At 50.9% G+C, this 18,545-nt stretch overlaps 1 protein-coding gene across 1 annotated transcript in view; it reads right to left on the reverse strand.

Annotated features, from left to right (window-relative positions):
- The window catches only part of CASQ2 (calsequestrin 2), a 42,188-nt gene extending 38,962 nt beyond the window's left edge, over positions 1-3,226 (reverse strand). The window contains exon 1 of the mRNA XM_006763046.2: positions 2,743-3,226. Coding sequence (XP_006763109.1) covers positions 2,743-2,976 — 234 coding nt within the window. The 5' untranslated portion in view covers positions 2,977-3,226. The remainder of the gene's footprint in view (positions 1-2,742) is intronic.
- Positions 3,227-18,545: the final 15,319 nt, after the last annotated feature.

The following is an 18,545-nucleotide window of genomic DNA, read 5'->3' on the forward strand; positions in this document are numbered from 1 at the left end:
CCAGTAGGGGGCAGGCAGGAGGCTGCTGATGAATGATTCTCTCTCATCATTGATGTTTCTACCTCTCTCTCCCTCTTACTTCCTCTCTGAAATCAATAAAACATGTATTTTTTTAAAAAGAGGACAAAATAGTTGTTTTGACCATGAAGAATAGTTAGAAGCTCACATCTACCCTCCCTTCCCACCCACGGATTTTCTGGAGGCGTTTTTTGGTCCTGGGTTCTGAGAAACAGCCTACACCTGACAGGTATCTCAACAAAGGCCGCCCCCGCCCCGCCTTCTGGAGGGATGCCCAGCCTCCTCTGCGGTTTGGGCATTTGCCTCAGGAGTACCTCCAGGTTGTGAGCTGCTCAACCCTGCTGGGGAGCAGCTGGCATCATCAGACCCGGGCTCTAGGCCGAGCCTCACACCTGTCTCATGACCCCAGCAGCAGTGCCGCGTAGGGACAAGACTGCCTTCACCTGCACTAGTTGAGTGACCTTGGGCAACTTGGCCTCTCCGTGCCTCCGTTTCCCCATATGTGAAATGGGGATAGTAACGGCACCTACGTCATAGAAATGTTGTAAGGACCAAAGCAGCTCACATGTACAAAGTGCTTACAGCGGCCCTTGTACACAGTAAGCATTCAACAAATGTTCATTTTCATCTAATGATCTCATAAGCATGTATAATTATTATCCTGTAAATGTGATGTAATATCAATCCAGATCTCCTGACTCCACAGTCTGTATTCTCCTCCCTCTACTGACATCCACTCCAGCTTGGGGTGCCTCTGGGGCTCCGACTTCTGTGCGAACCTCCCCCTTGTCCATCTCTGCCCGGTGTTCTTGGATCAGAGGTGTCTGCGGGGATATGAGCCCGGAGGCAAGATCCTCTCGGGATTTTGTATTGGTCTTCGAGGGAGATGTACTCTTGGGGGAATGTGTGTGTGAGTGTGTGTGTGTGTGTGTGTTTTAGTTTGACATGCAGTCAGAGACGGGGGTCACTGCACTGGCATTTTTTAATTTTTTGAATTCTAGGCTAACCGGACAGTGAGGAGCATATACATAGATTCATTATGCCTTCGCGTAAACTTTTCATGAAAATACCTCTCAGTAATTGCGTAGGGCAGTTTGAGATGGAGACGCTGATGGGAGTGAGGGTTTTACGGGCTAAGCAGCCCTGGGTTTACCCACCTGTGTTGTTCCCGTGTGCACACTACCGAGACGTGAGAGCTGTCCCTGCTTCTCTTCACTTGCTGCCCACAGAGGGCACCCAACGTCCGCCTCCAGCCCGCAGAGGGAGCTGAGGAAAATCTCACGGCAGTGGTGGTGTTTTAAAAACACTTCGCTGTCTGTCGACTAGAGCTCTCCTGCTGACCACACGCCATGCATGAAGCCTCCGAAATAGTGCTTGTGTGGCCACCAGGAGACACTTAGGATTCTGAAGTGCTTCTTAAATCAGCAAAGATATTTGGATGTGCTTGGGGTGGCGTTCCTGGCTTTTATTAGTCAATTAAATTTTTATTTATTTTTTTAGCATTCAAGTCCACAAGGGTTTATATGGTAATTCTGTTCACCAAAGTATTTGATGAAGGTGAGCTTTCTGATGGTTAATAAATGGCTATTTTTCTCAAATAGTCCTTTTCACAGGTTTGCGCCTGGGCTGGGCAGGGCTGGGCATGGGGACTGACAGGGACCTGGCGACTCCTGGGATTCTTGGCACTCAGGGCGCTCCTGGGCGTGAGTGACCTTAGACTGCCCAGGGGAGTTCTAGGGCGCGCTCCCCGCATTCAAGAATGGCCCTAACTCCAGGTTTACTAATGGGCCACATAATGCAGATAAACTAAGAACTGACTTCAGTGTCAGCCCTGAACTCACACCAAGAACTTTCTGAGGAAAAGCGATCCCGTTACTGAGTCTTCACACACACACACACACACACACACACACACTGCGTGATGTTGACCAAATCCAACCACAGGGAAGGAGCATCACCTGGTGACTTTCCCCACTGACCCACCAAGAGACGCAAGGTCAAGGCCTCCCCTGTCTCCAGGATCTTGGGGAGAGTGCAAAGAGTGGGCTATCCGCACACCCAGTGAGCCATCAGCACAACCAATGGGCCATCAGCACCCCGAATGGACCATCAGCAGACCCAGTGGGCCATCAGCACATCCAGTGGGCCATCAGCATCCCGAGTGTGCCATCAGCACCCCGAGTGGACCATCAGCAGACCCAGTGAGCCATCAGCACCCCGAGTGGACCATCAGCAGACCCAGTGGGCCATCAGCACCTCTAGTGGGCCATCAGCACCCCAAGTGTGCCATCAGCACCCCGAATGGACCATCAGCACGCTGAGTGGACCATCAGCACCCTGCCATCAGCATCCAGTGGGCCATCAGCACCCCAAGTGTGCCATCAGCACCCCGAATGGACCATCAGCACCCTGAGTGGACCATCAGCACTCCACGTGAAACCCACCACCAACCCCGGAATCCCATGTCAGCCAGGCCTTTTAACAATAGTTTTGACATTTCAAAAAACAGTGGCTGGGGCTAATGCCCTTGAAAAATCGAGAGGACCAGCCTGGGACAGCCACAGTCCATGGTCCCCATTGTCGGCGTCTGGGCCAACGCTTGTTCCCTCATCCCAACTGTGCAACAAGAGTACCTCCCATTCACCTGAGACAGGGGTGCAGGGAGAGTTCAGGACGGGGACCCTCCCCCTCCTGCCTCCCGGACAGCATCAGCGCCCTGCTCACCTCCAGCACGATCTCCTTCAGCTGGAACTGCTTCTGAGCGACCTTGTCGGAAGACACAGGCTCATGGTAGTAGAGGCACAGCAGATCGTACCTCTTCAGGACCTGCTTGAGGTTCTTGTCCGTGAGGCTCACCACACGGTCCTTGCCGTCGTACGTGGGGAAGTTCAGCCCCTCCTCCGCCTGGCAGGAGGACAGCAGGCAGACCCCCACCACAAACAGGTGCGTCCGCTTCATCGGGGAGAAGTGAGGTGTCCTGCCCAGCAATGCTGAGTGCAGGACAAAAGAGGAAAAATTCTCAGGGGCTTGTTGAGAGAGGTGGGGGGCAGGGAGGCTGGTCTGTCCCTCCTGCCCTTGCTGGGCCCTGGAACTGAGTCTTCACCTCCTTGGGTCCGGCTGCTGCAGTTGTGAGCTCAGGAAGGAGGGAGCCGAGGCTCTCACACACACACACATACACACACACACACACGCACACGCACACACACGTGTGGACTGAGCCAGGCTGGGTGGCCAAGCCCAGATACCGCGCATAGCTCTGCCCAGCCCCGGCCCATCAGGAACTCCATTTTTAGGATGCACTTGTCTCAGGCTAAAAATAAATCCTGCGACGAATAAAAAAAGTTCTCCGTGCCACTGTTGAGGGATTCGCTGATATGGTCTGTCAGAGGGTGGAGAGGGAGGAGGCAGGAGGGAAAGCCGAGGACACCAGGAATTGAGGCCAGGAAGGTCAAAGACTAGAGGTGAACTTGGAGGGAGGGAGGGAGAGAAAATGAGAGGCGAGAGAGAGGGGACTGTGGCACCAGGGAGCAAGTGCAGACGTTAGGACGTGCGCAACGCCTCAGCCATCATCGAATCTCCTATTATCCAGGGAGGTAACCAGCCTGTCCCTCCCTGGGGACCGCGCGCCCGTCCCCTGTCTGCTCACTGCTGATGTGGGAACGAGAGGGAGTCCCGAAGTGGACTTCACCTTCTGCCGTCCTGTCTCCTGTCCTCCCTTCTTAGAAGCCCAGCCCTGGCTGGCCACTCGCCATGCCCACATGGCTCCACCAGCCCCTGGGCCAAGGGCACAGGGACACCCTTTCCCGGCCTGCCCAGGACCACCGTTCCCTCCTACCACCCTGCCCACTGCCCAACTCTGCCGATGCCATGACAACTGTCCCCATTTTTAAATTAAATACAAGTTCAGCAGCCTTCCTCAGAAACTGGAGGTTTTCGGCCATCATCCCCGTCCTATTTTTTTTTTCACGTGAACCCCGAATGTATCACTTTTACCCTTTGCCTCTTGATTAGACACAGAGAGTGACAGGTGTGAGTTCGAATCCCCACTCTGCCTTTTAACAGCTGATTGGGCTTTGGGGGGGCCACTGTCCCTCCCTGGGTCTTAACTGCCCCCCATGTCAAATGCGGATACTTGTAACTATATTGTTAGATCTGGAATGTATAGATGGAAAAGCATGATACAGAGCCGGTGCCTACATGGTAGCCACTATACCTACTTCATTCTCACTGGAGATGCTGGGTCATAGGTTATTATAATAATGTCTTATTAGTTCCTAGTAGGAACCCTTTCTGTTCCATTTTCTTCTTTCTGTTCCATTTTCTTCTTGATTCCAGCAGGCGATCAGGGCAAATGTGATCAGGGCTCATTTCTCAGGGGAGCTGAGAGTCAGAGAAATTAGCAATTTGTCTGAGATTGTTTCTAACTGTCAACCAGAGGACTCACCTCCACCGGGTCACCTGGTGCTCGAACCTGATGCAGGACAACTTCCCTGTAGATACCCATCTTCTCAGTGGCCCTTGACCATGTCTCCTGGTCACACAACAGTCTGGCCACGTCTTTCCACTTTATTTATTAAAAATATATTTTTATTGATTTCAGAGAGGAAGGGAGAGGGGGAGAGAAATAGAAACATCAATGATGAGAGCGAATCATTGATCGGCTGCCTCCTGCACATCCCACACTGGGGATCAAGCTGTGATCCAGGCATGTGCCCTGACTGGGAATCAAACCCTGACCTCCTGGTTCATAGGTTGACACTCAATCACTGAGCCACACACGACGGGCATGTCTTTCCATTTTAGAGGGGTCTCTGGCTCTTAGGACTCAGGCCCAGTTTTTGTCTTCCTTCAGTAAGAGACCAGCTTTGGACACAGCGAGGGTGGCTCACAGGGTTTGCAGGAGGTGGAAGGAAAAGGGAAGTTCAGGGGCCTGCAGCTGAGCCTCTGTGTGGCCAGAGGGCCTCCTGCTGAGAGTCCGGCTGACAAGGAGGCACCACTTTTTGTGTCCAGGAAGCCAGGACCTTGGAGATCTCACCATTAAAACCCATCTAACTCCTTCCCGTCGTGACTAGTCTTCTGTTAAAGATGGGGCCACGGACAGCCACTCCAAGCATGAGCGATCTCTGCTTTCTTTAGAAATTGCAGGGGAAAAGATTTCCGACTGAAACAACCTTGTGTCTTGTCTTTTCTGAGGTCAGCTTCCCAAAGTGTTCCCAGTTGTCTCAATCTCATTGGCTTATCTTTATTTAGAATTTGCTCTACTTAAATGTTTTTTTATATGTTACTGAAAAAAAAACAAACAAACACTAGGAGCTATTTAAAGTCAGAGACTTTGAATTTCCTGTTGACTTGCAAGAGATGAAAAGTACCAGGGCAACGGGATAATTTTTAAAACATTGATTTTAGAGAAAGGGAGAGGGAGAGAGAGAAACATCGATGCGTGTGAGAGGAACATCGATCGGCTGCCTCCTACATGCCCCCATCGGGGATCAAGCCTGCAACCTGGGCACCAGCCGCCACCGGGAATGGAACCAGTGACCTCTTGGGTCAACGCTCAATCCACTGAGCCACACGGGCTGGGTGCAAAGGGATGATTTTTAGAATTTCACTTTGGCTCTCAAGTCTGGCTTATGACCAGCTGAGTATTCACAGAAAGACGCCCCAGTGTAGAAAGTCTGCCCCCAGATCCCAGACTCTCTTTGGGCCTCGCAGCCCAGCCCTGACGGCGGCACCGCCACCGACATGTGCTGTGACAATCAGGTTTCCCACTGTCCGTCCACGTGGACACGAGGACCTAAATTTGCGCCCCACTCTTTCTAATGATGCTTCTTCATGGTCAGCTTTTTATGTACTAGCCTTTTCTCCAGCTGCCGTTTAGCTTCCTAATTTTGTTTTCCTTCGCCTTGTTGCTCACCCACTTGCATTTATTCGGTAAACAGCAAGTGCTTCTGACATTTCCGAGTCAACTCTGCATGCAGCAAACCAGCCGCAGCCCAAGGCAACACCTCACACTCTCCCAGCTCTGTGGCCGCGCCGGACTGAGCCGTGTGTATCTTGCTGTGCCAATAGCAGGTATTTTTGTTTTGTTTTGTTTTGGAACAAGAAGGAGTATAACAAAATAAAAAAATTCATGCAAATACATGTCAGTTACTGTCACAGGATATGAAACAGGCCCCTTGCTTTTGCTAACAGTTTTCAGTCCATCTCCCTGTGCATGGGCACCCCTTGCATTTATTTATTCTCGACAGGCAGCCAGGTCATTTTTTATACTATTTAATTTGATCTGCACCATAATCCATTGTATAGATACATGAGGGTTTGAAGCCATGGTCTTTCATTAAGGTGTTAATTACATACATTTGTGTACCAGACACCCTTCTGGTTACTGGGGGTAGATACGCTGTAACCCTGAATTCACAGAGCTTACATCCTACGGGGAGACAAACAGTAATCAAAGAAACAGTGCGTGTGTATGTGTGTGCGCGCGCGCGCGCGTGGGTCCAGGGAGAGCCTGTGACAGTGGGTAGAGGGTGGCCTCTTGGACGGGAGGTCCAGGAAGCATCTTTGAGGAGGGAACAGGGGGCAGAAGGAGGAGAGGGGCTGAGACAGAAAGCAGGTTGCTGAGAAGGCCAGGCCCAGGGAGGAGGGGGAGGCCTCCACGCTGGAGACCCGAGCGGAGTCCACCACTAGAGGGAGCTGTGCCCACCTCTTCCTCCTCTCAGCATCAGTTTTCTCAGACTTTTTCATCTGTTCATAAAATATATAGGTTCATACCTACAGTGGACGGTCTGTAGGGCAAGGAAACCCATCTGGGCGACTCAGACACAGTTCAGATGACAGAGCCGCGACCAGGAACTCGGGAGGCCTGGGTTCTGGCTGGTCTGACACAGCGAGCCTGGCTGTGCGGCCTTGGTCAGGCCCTCCCAAAAGGGTCTCCTATGGCCACTTTCTGGCTCAGATTTTAAAATCTGTTCCGCCCATACACGATTTCCTTTGACCAGGATAGGCCTTGGCACAGCCCACAGGTTTGAGGACTTTGATGAATGTTACCTGTGGAGTGGGGTTTTGATGGGCCTGATTCTTCACAAGTTCAATCTCACATCTATCTTCTCCAAAGCAGACATCCTACAGCGGTTCTCAACCTGTGGGTCGCGACCCCTTTGGCGGTCAAACGACCCTTTCACAGGGGTCGCCTAAGACCATCCTGCATATCAGATAGTTACATGACGATTCATAACAGTAGCAACATTACAGTTATGAAGTAGCAACGAAAATAATTTCATGGTTGGGTCACAACATGAGGAACTGTATTTAAAGGGCCAGAAGGTGGAGAACCACTGTTAGGACGTCAATATGTACTAAGGCCCCTTCTTTGGCTAAAATGCTCCCCCAAGTGGACAACGTGGGGAATGACACCTTTCTTTGTTTGATCCTGTTTCCCCCTCGGTCAGGCTAGGCCCCTGGCCAGGGAGATACAGCCGGTTCCTCTGGTAGAGAGAGTCCCAGAAATGCTGTGTCTACAGCCCTGTGTTCCATGGCCCCAGGCTTCCTCTGCTCAGCTCAGAACAGGCCTGTTCCAACCCCAAGACCTCCTCTCCTTTTTCTGAATATCGGGCAGCCCAAGCTCCCTGCACCAGGAGCCGCCTAACAGAACCAGGCAAAATAACAAGTCAGTGCCCCATGGAAAAACAGCCCCACGGCTCTACCAATTACAATCCCAGCTTCCCACAGACGTCACTTCCTCAGGGAGGCCCTTGGTGTGGCCCAGGGGCTGGCATTCAGGCCCCTTGCACACCATACTCTTCCTCGGAAATGCTCTCCCACTGGGCAGCCCTTTCCCCAGTAGGCCGAGGCTGATCAGAGCAAGACAAGTTCTGCCTGCAGTAGTTCCCATCAACTCTTTACTAAATAAACTTGAAGCACTTACTTTGTGCTCCCCAGGTCTTATTTTAAGCACTATATGAATTTAACTCATTTATTCTTAGCAACCTTACAAGGCTGGCAGTTTTAGCAACCCCCTTTAACAGATGGGTAAACTGAGGCAGAGAGAAGTTAGCTAACTTGCCTGGGGTCACATGGCTAGTAACCTCGGAGCTGGGATTTGAACCTGCTTGTGTCTGTTTTCTACCATTTGTAACCACCCGCTAGATGCCTCTCACAGGGGGCTGATGAAGTCACTGAGGCAAGCCAGGAATAGTGGCCGCCCACAATGTGAGACTGCTCCTCTCAGAATAGGCCCTGGATCTTGCCCTTTAGAATCACCTCCCAGCCATGTAGTGTGCAGGCGTTTTCAGTCTCACTGTGAGCCAATCACTGAGCTCATCTGTTCTATACGTCATCTCTCTGCGTCATCTCATTTAAAGCTGGGTATTATTCCTTTCAGGTCACGATGACGAAAACTGAGGTTTAGTAGGGTCCAGCCGTCTGCATGTCACCCGCTGGTAAGTCACAGAGATGGGGTTTGGACCAGGGTCAGTCGGCTTGTCATGACCCCAGGCTGCTCTGGGCAAGGAGGGGAGGCGTCTGTTTCCTTCAGGAAAAAACAAAAATGTGAAAACTTAGATTACCCAGAATTCACAGGATTAGAACTAGGTGTTTCTACAGGAACGTGCAGGAGGAACAGTTGGAAGGAAAACAAGAAAGTGAGGCATTTAGTTCAGAAGGAAATGTACAGAGGGATGGGTAAATGGAAAGTTTAGGCTTCATTTGTCCTGGAATTAGAGAAAAAATATAGACTTTTTAGGAAAAGCAGTAAAAGAACAGAGAAACCTGGACCTAGAGGTTATATCAAATGTCCAAACAGAGGGTGTGGTAGGTAGAATGGTGTTCCCACTCCCCAAAGATGCCCAGTCCAGTCCCGAAGCCTGTGAATGTGTTACCTCACGCAGCTAAAGGGACTGTGCAGAGATGATTAAATTGCGGACTAAGGACCTTAAGTTGGGGAGGTAGCCTCAGTTATCCTGACGGGCTCAGTGTAATCACAGGGTCCTTAAACAGAGAGGCAGGAGAGAGGAGAGGTGACGGTGGGAGCGAGGTTTGAATGGTGCAGGGCCACCAGCCAAGAAGGGGCAGCCTCTACAGGTGGACAGGGCGAGGAGACACCCCCCCCACCCCCGCCAACCTTCCAGAAGGAAAGCAGCCCTGCCAAACCATTGGAGACTTCAACCTCCATAACTGCAGGAGGATGAATTTGTATTGTTTTGACCACTGAGCCTGTGACGATGTGTTACAGCAGCAATCGGGAACTAATACAGAGGGAAACCAGTGGAAGCTGCCTCCTACAATGGAGAAAAGCTGCCTGTCCCCTGGAACCAGCTGATTTCTCTGTATGGATTACCTGCATCTCCTCCCAGCCCCGTCGCCTTCAGTGAATCGATGACCGAACAGGTGAGCCAGTACCGGTGATCACTCTTCTCCATCCATGGCTCCTTTGACCCCACCCCAAAGAGGAGCTGGGACATGGGTCTCTGTGGGCAGTCACTTCACCTGTCTAGACCTCTAAAATAAGAGAAATAAACTGAATCGGCATCCCTCCTTTTTTTTTTTTTTTTTTTTACTTATCTTTACACAGTAATAGACAATCTCTCAATATCTCTCTTTAGGGATTTTTTAAAACTCATTATTCTTGCATAATGATTTTAAAAAGAATGATTTTCAAACACTTCTAGATCTATACATTATTGTAGACTCTAAAGTTTGTTTTAATATCATTTCTAATCCTTACATACAGAAAAAAGTAAGTTGTGATTTGTCAATTCATAAATGATTCATCCTGTTTAGTTTAATGAAAATAATTATTCAGGAGAAGATTGATTTGTTAACAAGTGTTTCAATGGCATACTGGTTTGGGAAACATACAGGATGGGGCAAAAGTAGGGTTACAGTTCATATGGAAAATAATACAGTAACTAATAAATAATAGCACAACAATAAACTCTGTTTTGTGTACTCACAACTGGAAACCTACTTTTGCCCCACCCTGTATATAAGAAAATGAAAATGAAATGTTTCCTTTTTTAAATGGAGGTGCAATTGACATAATAAGTTGCACATATTTAAAGTGCACACTTTTATTCTGACACGTGCACACACCCATGAAACAATCAAAGTGAGCACTGCCCGGCCGAGTTCCCTGTATCCTTTGTACTCCCTTCCTCCTCCCCATCCCTGACATCCCTCCCCAGTCACACCCATCCCTGGGCAACCACTGGCCTCTTTTCTGTCACTGTGGGTTCGTTTTCATTTTCTAGAATTCCTGGTAAATGGAATCATGTATTATCTTCTTTTGGGAGGACGGGGGGCTGGCTTCTTTCACTCAGTATAATAATTTTTTGAGATTCAATCATGTTGTTGCATATATTAATACCCAGTTCATTCCTTTTGACTGCTACGTGGAATTACATCGTATCAATATACACAGTTTGTTCATCCATTTCCACTGGTGGACAGTTGGGTTGTTTTCACACATAAGCTGCCGTGAACATTACATTTAGGTCTGTGAGTCATGTGAGTTAATCTTTTAATATGGTGTGAAGGATGGATGAAATTTTGTTTAGTGTTGTGTTGCATACGGATATCCCATTGGTTTTGCACCATTTCTGGAAAAGACCGTCCTCTGAATTGCCTTTGCACCTTTGTCAAAAGTTAGTTACCATATGTGTGTAAGCCTGGTTCGGTTCCCTCTAGTCGGATCTTCTGGGGTTGTTCTTTTGCCCAGCCTCCTCTGTGGTTCCTTACATGTATGTGCTCACCAGTATTCTGCTCAATGTGGGGCATCCTCAGACGTCTTCCAGGGTGTCTCTGAGCGGTTCTCTGTCTGTGCCGTGCCCTGTGAACCATAGTTGCCTTCGTCTCCCTGGACCCTCAGCTCCTCCTCAACACAGAGACTGCTCCGAGCCCACCCCTCCCGGGGCCACGCCCAGCAGCTCTGCAGGCAGCTCGTGGGGCAGCTGTGGAAACCCAGCCATTTATTTCCTACCTCTCACGAGTTACGCTCTTTTGTTGCCTGGTGTGCGGTGTCTTAAAAACTGCTGTTTCCAGTGTTTCTTTGGATGTTTTGGTTGTTTCGGATGAGAGAGTAAAATCGGTCCATTGCTTGATTTTGCCTCCAAGCAGAAGTCTTGGAAAATTGAAATTTAGGTATGGATTATACAAGCAAAAATGAACAAATTCTACTTGGATGATATGATGTTGGACATTCCTGTATGTTGCACTTATCTCAACAAATTAAGTTTATATAATTTTTTAGTTTATTTCTAAATAATTAGGAAGCTGAAGGTACAGCCGTGAGATTATGGTAGCAACCAATAACACAATCCAACGCCAGCCAGCTCAGCATGTACTGCTGGAGGTGGGAGGGCTGCAGGGTGGGGATGATTCATCTGCTCAATAGCCAGGGGCTTCTCTGTTTTCATCTCTCTGCTCTGCCTTCTCTTGTTTTAAGCCCTCAGCATGTTGTTGGCCGTGCCCGGCTGTTGGTAGATGATGGCAAACAGTTCCTGGACTCCCTGCTCTCTCTTCTACCTCCAGGGGGAAAGTGTGTATGTTTCCCCCACAGAACACCAGCAACTATCTTCTCCCATCCGTAAGGTAAATTAGATCACTAGGTGCCCAGCCCTGAACTCTGGAAGGGTCTGCTTCCCCCAAGGCCCCCATTAAACTACCCCTACCAGGAAGGGGTAGGATACCCAAATGGCACTCAGGTCATTGTCAAGGTCAGAGGAACGTGGGGAAGCAGGCACAGTGTCCACCTGGGTGGGCAGCAGGCTATTTGTAAGCACTTTGGGACAAATAACCCATGATGGCTGTGAGCGGTCTCTTTATTCTTATAAATGAAAAGCCAAATTCACTATAATTATAACGGTATTTTTTGGATTCTGACTTAAGATATTTCTGGATCTGTAAGTTAAGATTTGGGTTGATAAATTAACCTTAGGAAGGTATTGCACTGGCAGAACTAATTAACCTTTATATGCTACCTTCTAACTTGGCGTTCAGCACCCACGTGCCTTGGATTTCTTGTCTTTGTACAATAGCGTGCTATGGGCCCAAACGAGAAAACATGGTGATCGGGAATTAAGATCATCAAGAGCTCCACCAAAGCCCAAACCACGGTGGCAGCTGAGTGATGACCTGAGTGTCTGTCAGGAGCTGGCCTGTCCCGACTCATGGAGGTCCATGTGTAGGAATGTGTAACCGGAAGATCTCAGATAGTTTCATTTTAAGTGGCAAGATATCTGAGTTAATATTTTAGGTACTTAGAGAAACAAAATTGAAAAAGAGGCCCTGGCCGGTGAGGCTCAGATGATGGAGCGGCATCCTATGCACCGAGGAGTCTCAGTTTTGATTCCTGGTGAGGGCACAGACCCAGGTTGCAGGTTCAATCCTGGGCAGGGTGCATATGGGAGGCAACCAATCAATGTCTCTCTCTCTCTCCCTCTCTCTCTCTGTCTCTCTGTCTCTCTGTCTCTCTCTCTCCCCCTCTCTCTTCCTCCTCTTCTTCTTCTCCTTCTCCTTCTCCCTCTCCCTTCTTCTTTCTCTAAAAACCTTTTTTAAACATTTGAAAAAGAAGGCTTAGTGTCATTGTGCCATGAACAGGTGGACCATGGTCCGTGCTGCCCCAGCTGAGTAGTGTTGCAGCAGATCATCTCTGGGCTGAGCACTGGACATGCAAAGTGACTGCACTGTACATCCTCATGTCTGTGAGGCTGTCCCGGTGATTAGCCAACGTTTACAGATAGAGACTGAGGTGCGAAGAGATGAAATCCCCTTGCCCAGTGTCGCAATAATAACAATACATGGGGAGCTGCATCCGGGTGCTGGGTTCTTGCTTTGGGGAATGTGTCATTCACCACCACACTGTACACCCCTGTTCAGTGCTTGGGGCAATGTTTTATGTACATAATGGCTTTTAGCTTCCCAGCCAAAATAAATAACACAAGTGCTAGGTTTTTAGCAGAGGAACCCGGATTGCACAGCAAGCTCTGATCTCAGGAAATAGGGTTGTAAGTGCTTAGTTCTCCTGAAGCTTAAGACCAGAGGCTGGATCAGTGGTTCTCAGCCCAGGCGATTTGGGAGCCCAGGAGACACCTGGCCATGCCTGAGAACATTTTTGATGGTCACAACTTGTGCGGAGGGCTTTGGGGTGTTACTGGCACCTAGTGGATAGAAGCTGCTGATGCACTAAACTTTCTAGAAGGCTCCCAACAGCTCCCACCATGAGGAACTGCTGGATCCCAAAGTGTCGCTCGTGCTGAGGTTGAAAGGTCCTGGGCGAGAGTGAAACAGCTCACCGTGTGCTGGTTGAGACTCGCTCTGTGGACATTGCCCAGGGTTTGGTCTTTGTGACGGATAGCAGTCCTCTTACCTGGCCCACAGAGCCTGAGGGTTAGGTGACACCGTTCCTTGTCCATGAGGGCTGCAGGGTGAGTTTAGAAGGGGAGGACACCCATCTGTCACTGCTCCAGGACCAGTATTCACAGCTGGCCTGGTTCTTTGGCTTCCCTGGGGCTATGCTTCCACATGGTCCTTTGATTGCTCTCCCTGCTCTCCTGCGTGCAGCGTCCTGTGGTGGTAGCTCCCCGTTTTTTGAAGCTCCCTGATAATCTGTCTTCAGCACGTGACCAGACTGGTGGAGCTCAGGTGCTCGGTCTTCTGTGAGATTGTGGCCAAGTTTCAAGCCCTGCGGAGGGCAAGAGCATGACCCACTGCCCGTGGGTATCAGGTGCCACTGCCCTGGCCCTGGAGCCTGGGACAGACGCTTCCGGGTCAGGGCAGTGGCACCTGAGACCCGCGGGAAGTGGGTCATCATCTCAGCAATGCCCGGGAATAGCCACTATGTCATGCAAAGTGTGGCCTGGCTTTGCAACACCCAGAAACATTTCTTTGCCCCTCCTTCCGAGAGCGAAGGCACTGCCGATCCTCCCTCTGCAGCGTCAGCATCCCCTGGGAGCACATCAGAAATAGACTCTCAAGACCACCGAGTCCGCATCTGCATTTTATCCAGACCCCCCAAGCGATTCCAGCCCATTCAAGTCGGAGGAGGACCCTTGCTCATGGGAACTACTGGCCATGAGTGAGAACGGGGAGAGGGTCTGTGACATGGAGATTGACAGGGTTTTGAGTTTTAGTGACAGAGCCCAATCCCCTTCAGCATTCTCTCAGAGCCCCGTGGGAATGTGTGTAACTTTCCAAAGCGTTGGTCTCTAAAATCGGAGCGCTGGTGATGTTCGCTCGCCTTGGTCGGACACGGAGATGTGCCTGAAGCCTGGCGGGGGAGCCTGGCCTCGCTGGCCAGAGCTACTGCCAATGCATGTGGTGTCTTGTCTTGTGATGGCGAGTCCACTGGAGGCATCTTGGCTGAGGATGGATAGCACAGTGTCTGCTTGGCTGCGGTCTGACATATCCTGCAACCGCAGGGAAACTGCTTTCTTATGAGATCAAGCCCAGAATCCTCCAAGGAGTGAGCAGAGGAGAGTTCTGAAAGGAGAATCTACGCCGGGGGAGGGGCTGCCGAACACGGACTCTTAGAAACCGTGCCCCTGAGTCTCATCTCCCACTTGGGATTCTCACCCCAGGGAACATCAGTTTCCATTTAAAACTCAGGCTCCAGGGGGAACAAGACTGCTTCCCTTTGGTTCTGCACAGCACAGCTGAGGCCATCTGACATTTTCAAAAAGAATTTAACTACGAAGGGAGAACAGAAAGGAAATAGTAGCAGGCAATATAAATAGTGGCCTTCCAGAACACCGGTCTCTGACCCTAAGATAACCACACACTGGTCTGAAGGATGCTGTAAGAGTTGGATTGTTGTTCCGCATACATTCACTCCCTGCCCTTCCCCACTGTGGGTGGAAGACATCCCTGCCTTATTGATGTTGGCTTTGGCCATGGGACTTTCTTTGGCCATTTGAATGTTAGTGAGCATGACACGAACACAGGCCATAAATGGGCTTACAAGGCCTGCCTTTTGCATCCAGTGATCTCTCCTGAGAACATGCCTTGGGTAGCCCCCTTCTTCAGCCTGGACCCCAGCGTGATGCCTGGAGCCATCCTGAACCCAGCCTGAAGCCAGGAGCCCTGCCCAGCGGACCCACAGCCCGAAGCAGAGCCTCCCAAGTAACCTGTTCTCCATCAGCTGAACTGCAGAAAAACTGCAGACCATGAGCATGAGCGCAAAGGCTGGAAAGAGAAACTATCGAGTGCTGGGCCAGCATCATTGTGACGATAGCTGACTGATACAGAGGATGCAATGCACAGGCCTTATCTAAAATCCCTTCCTTGGAGCAATCCTGCCCGTCTTACCATTTGCTACCCAAGAGCTGTATCAGGAATCGTGACCTTGTTCCTATTAGCCAGACAGCCGAGTGAAACACAGGGCCTGGCTCCAGCCCCTGCAGGAGGAGATCCACCATCCTACTCAGGAAGAGCCCCTGCCTCATCGCCTGCCTCCATAGGAGAATGCAACCTTGCTTGCCACCGTTTTCCCACTAGATAAAGACCTGCAGCGTGGAGTGTCTGGACCAGACAGCACTGGTGCAGTGAATAATGAGCCTGCCACTTCCTGCAACTGCAGAAGCCTTCGCCCATGCTGGTCCAGCAGCTTGGAGTCCTCCTCCTTCCCTCCTCCTGGGGATCACCCCACATGTCCTGCAGCTCTCAGCTCAGTGGGCACTAGCCCAGTGACTTGTCCCCCACTAACCATTCCCACAATTCTTTGCTCCTTCTCAGCACTTAGAGGTACAATATTACATTGACGCGTGGGAAGATTGGTTGAATGTCTATTTGCCCCCCCGGACTGTAGGCTTCCCGGAGCAAGGGCAAGCTTCCGGCGCGCCTGCTCACCCCTGCATCCTAGTGCCCAGTGTGTGCCTGGCACACAGAGCCCTCGGCAAACGTCGATGAAACAGAGCAGGCTCTTGTCTCTGTCCAGCCCTCAGAGGTGCCCCTCTCCTGGGTAACTATTTCATTTCCTGGGATTCATTTCCTTTCTGAGGCACGTTTTATCCCGCAACTCATGAGCTTATTCAGCCGTGGGCAAACTACGGCCCGCGGGCCGGATCCCGCCCGTTTGAAATGAATAAAACTATTGAAAAAAAAGACCATACCCTTTTATGTAATGATGTTTACTTTGAATTTATATTAGTTCACACAAACACTCCATCCATACTTTTGTTCCGGCCCTCCGGTCCAGTTTAAGAACCCACTGTGGCCCTTGAGTCAAAAAGTTTGCCCACCCCTGGCTTATATGGTTCTGACCACAACGGCAAGGTCCCTTTGGGTCCCCAAGGTCACACCAGGGACAGAAGTGGAATCTTCTCTCACAAAAGGGTCTGATCGTCTGCAGCTTAGATATGAGGGTGCATCCCTGCCAATCAATAAAGAGGGAAACTGAGGCACCTTGTCCCACCCGTTTACTCAGCCTGCCGTTGGCAAGTGCTAGAGTTGACAGGAAATTGGTTCTGCCTGTCTTCTGTCGCCGTCTCAGACATAGTTTTCCTCCCCTAATGATGACTTTGGCACCAGATACCTCCGGTCTGAGACGCGGGACCCTCATTAGGCAGCGAGGCTTTGGAGGGTCTGCGGTGACGGCGGACGGATTGGGAGCCGTGCCCTGGCCAGGTGTTCGGAGCAGCTGCCACTTTCCTTTGTTTGTTCCACCGTCGCTGGTGTTAACCCTCGTGGAGAAGGCCACGCTGCCGGGGACGGGGCGGTAATGCAGTCGTGCGTCCGTGTGGCAGCGCCCGGACTGCCAGCTGAGCCTGATTACACAGTCTGCGCCTGGCCCGGGCTGGAGGCGGCAGCAGCGCCGGCTGGGAAATTGCATTTTGTAGTCTCACTCCCTGCACTTCTGTGTGGCTGACCCAAACCCAGTTCCCCTGGGCAGAGGGCCCCTGTTCCACAGTTAATTAAAGCTGCTGGTGTCCACTTTCTCTCTCCAGCTGGGGGTGTGGGGGGAGGATGGGGGGCAGTGTCCTAGTGCACAGACCAGCTCTCAGCTCTCCAGACCCAGATCTGCCCCTTCCCCAGGACCATCCTTGGCTTCCCAGCGTCTTCCTTCCTTTCTCTGGGAAGAACAACTTCCGTTCATGAAATTAGCAAGTTCAGTTACAACACTTGAGAAACACTTAGGGAGGGTGTCTGTGCCTAGAACTTGAGATGTAGGTGGACCCAGACACAGTTCTGTCCCCAGGAACTCCCGTGATAGAGATGGAGATCGATAGCAGGGTGCTGAGAGGTCTAACACTGGGACCCCAGAAAAAGAGACCCACTTTCTCAGAGAAGGGGAGGAGCAGGGTAGTTCTGGGAGGACTTCCCAGAGGAGGCGCCGTCTTGTGTGGGTCTTAAGAGAATAACTGACTGTGTGTGTGTGTTTCCCAGACGAGGAAGTGATAGAAAGAGGGAACAGCCTGGGAACCCAAGGTGTCTGAGGTGCAGGGACAGCCTGGGTCACCATGTCCATGGTGGATTGGACAGAGGCGAGGGGTCAGATGTGCGTGGAAGGCAGGGGGCCAGGTGTTCAGAGCAGCACCTGGGGAGGAGGCCTGGGGAGAAGGAGGTGCGTGAAAGACGAGGCTGGAAGTTGGCTAAGATCCGAGACTGAAGGATGTCACATGACAAGCCAGTCCGCTGTGAGGCAGGTGGTGACACACACCAGCACCCGTGTGAGCACAGAGCAGGTCGTCAAGCCTCTACGTGAAAATATCACTTTTACATGAAATATTCACAGAGGTTAAATATTTTCCTGGAAATATCCATTTCTGGAAGATAAAACACATACCACGAATAAAACAAGGAAGATTGCTTTGAAAAGACCCTTTGATAAAGTGGCATTAGGGCTAGACTGGGAATAATTTTGACGAATGAAAAGCCCTTATAGAACGCCAGGCGTGCTGAAAGCACTTTGTATGTTCTTACGTCATGGAGCCCTTAGAGCAGCACGATGAGGCCCCAGTCGGCCGTTGGAAGTGCCTAAAAAGATGGGCATTTGGAGAGTCACACAATATGAAGGCAGTCTGACTCCTGGGATTGAGCAGCACCTATCCTCTCTTTGGGAGACAGCTCCTAGCCTCAGGAATGTCAGGTTCTAGAGGCAATGGGGAGGCGGGGCTTCGGAGCATAGGGGATATCTCATCAGTGGCGGTGGCCCTCCTGTGGAGCAGATACGGAAGGCTGAACACTACGTGTGGGCTGCACTGGAGACAGTGAGTGGGCCCCTGGGAAGGGGAGGCCAGGCCAGTGGGCTTTGTGCTAATGGTGCTGAGGAGCCGGCTGTGCAGAGGGACAGGCTGAGGACGGGCTGCCTGGGACATAAAGGATGGCGTGGACCTGGCTGCTCACTGATCTTTTCAACCCTCCATGTGCCCTAATTCGCCCTCAGGGCGAGCACCAGCGGTCATAAAGGCAGAGATCCCAGCTTACACTCCCTCCACTTCTCATGACTAAACCCAGCACCCAAAGACAGGCACACAGACCTTTACCTTGTGCTCCAAACCCCTGCAGGGTTGTAGGTGTCCCCAACAAGCAAG

This window comes from Myotis davidii, unplaced genomic scaffold (genome assembly GCF_000327345.1).
Source record: "Myotis davidii unplaced genomic scaffold, ASM32734v1 scaffold217, whole genome shotgun sequence".
Lineage (NCBI taxonomy): Eukaryota > Metazoa > Chordata > Mammalia > Chiroptera > Vespertilionidae > Myotis > Myotis davidii.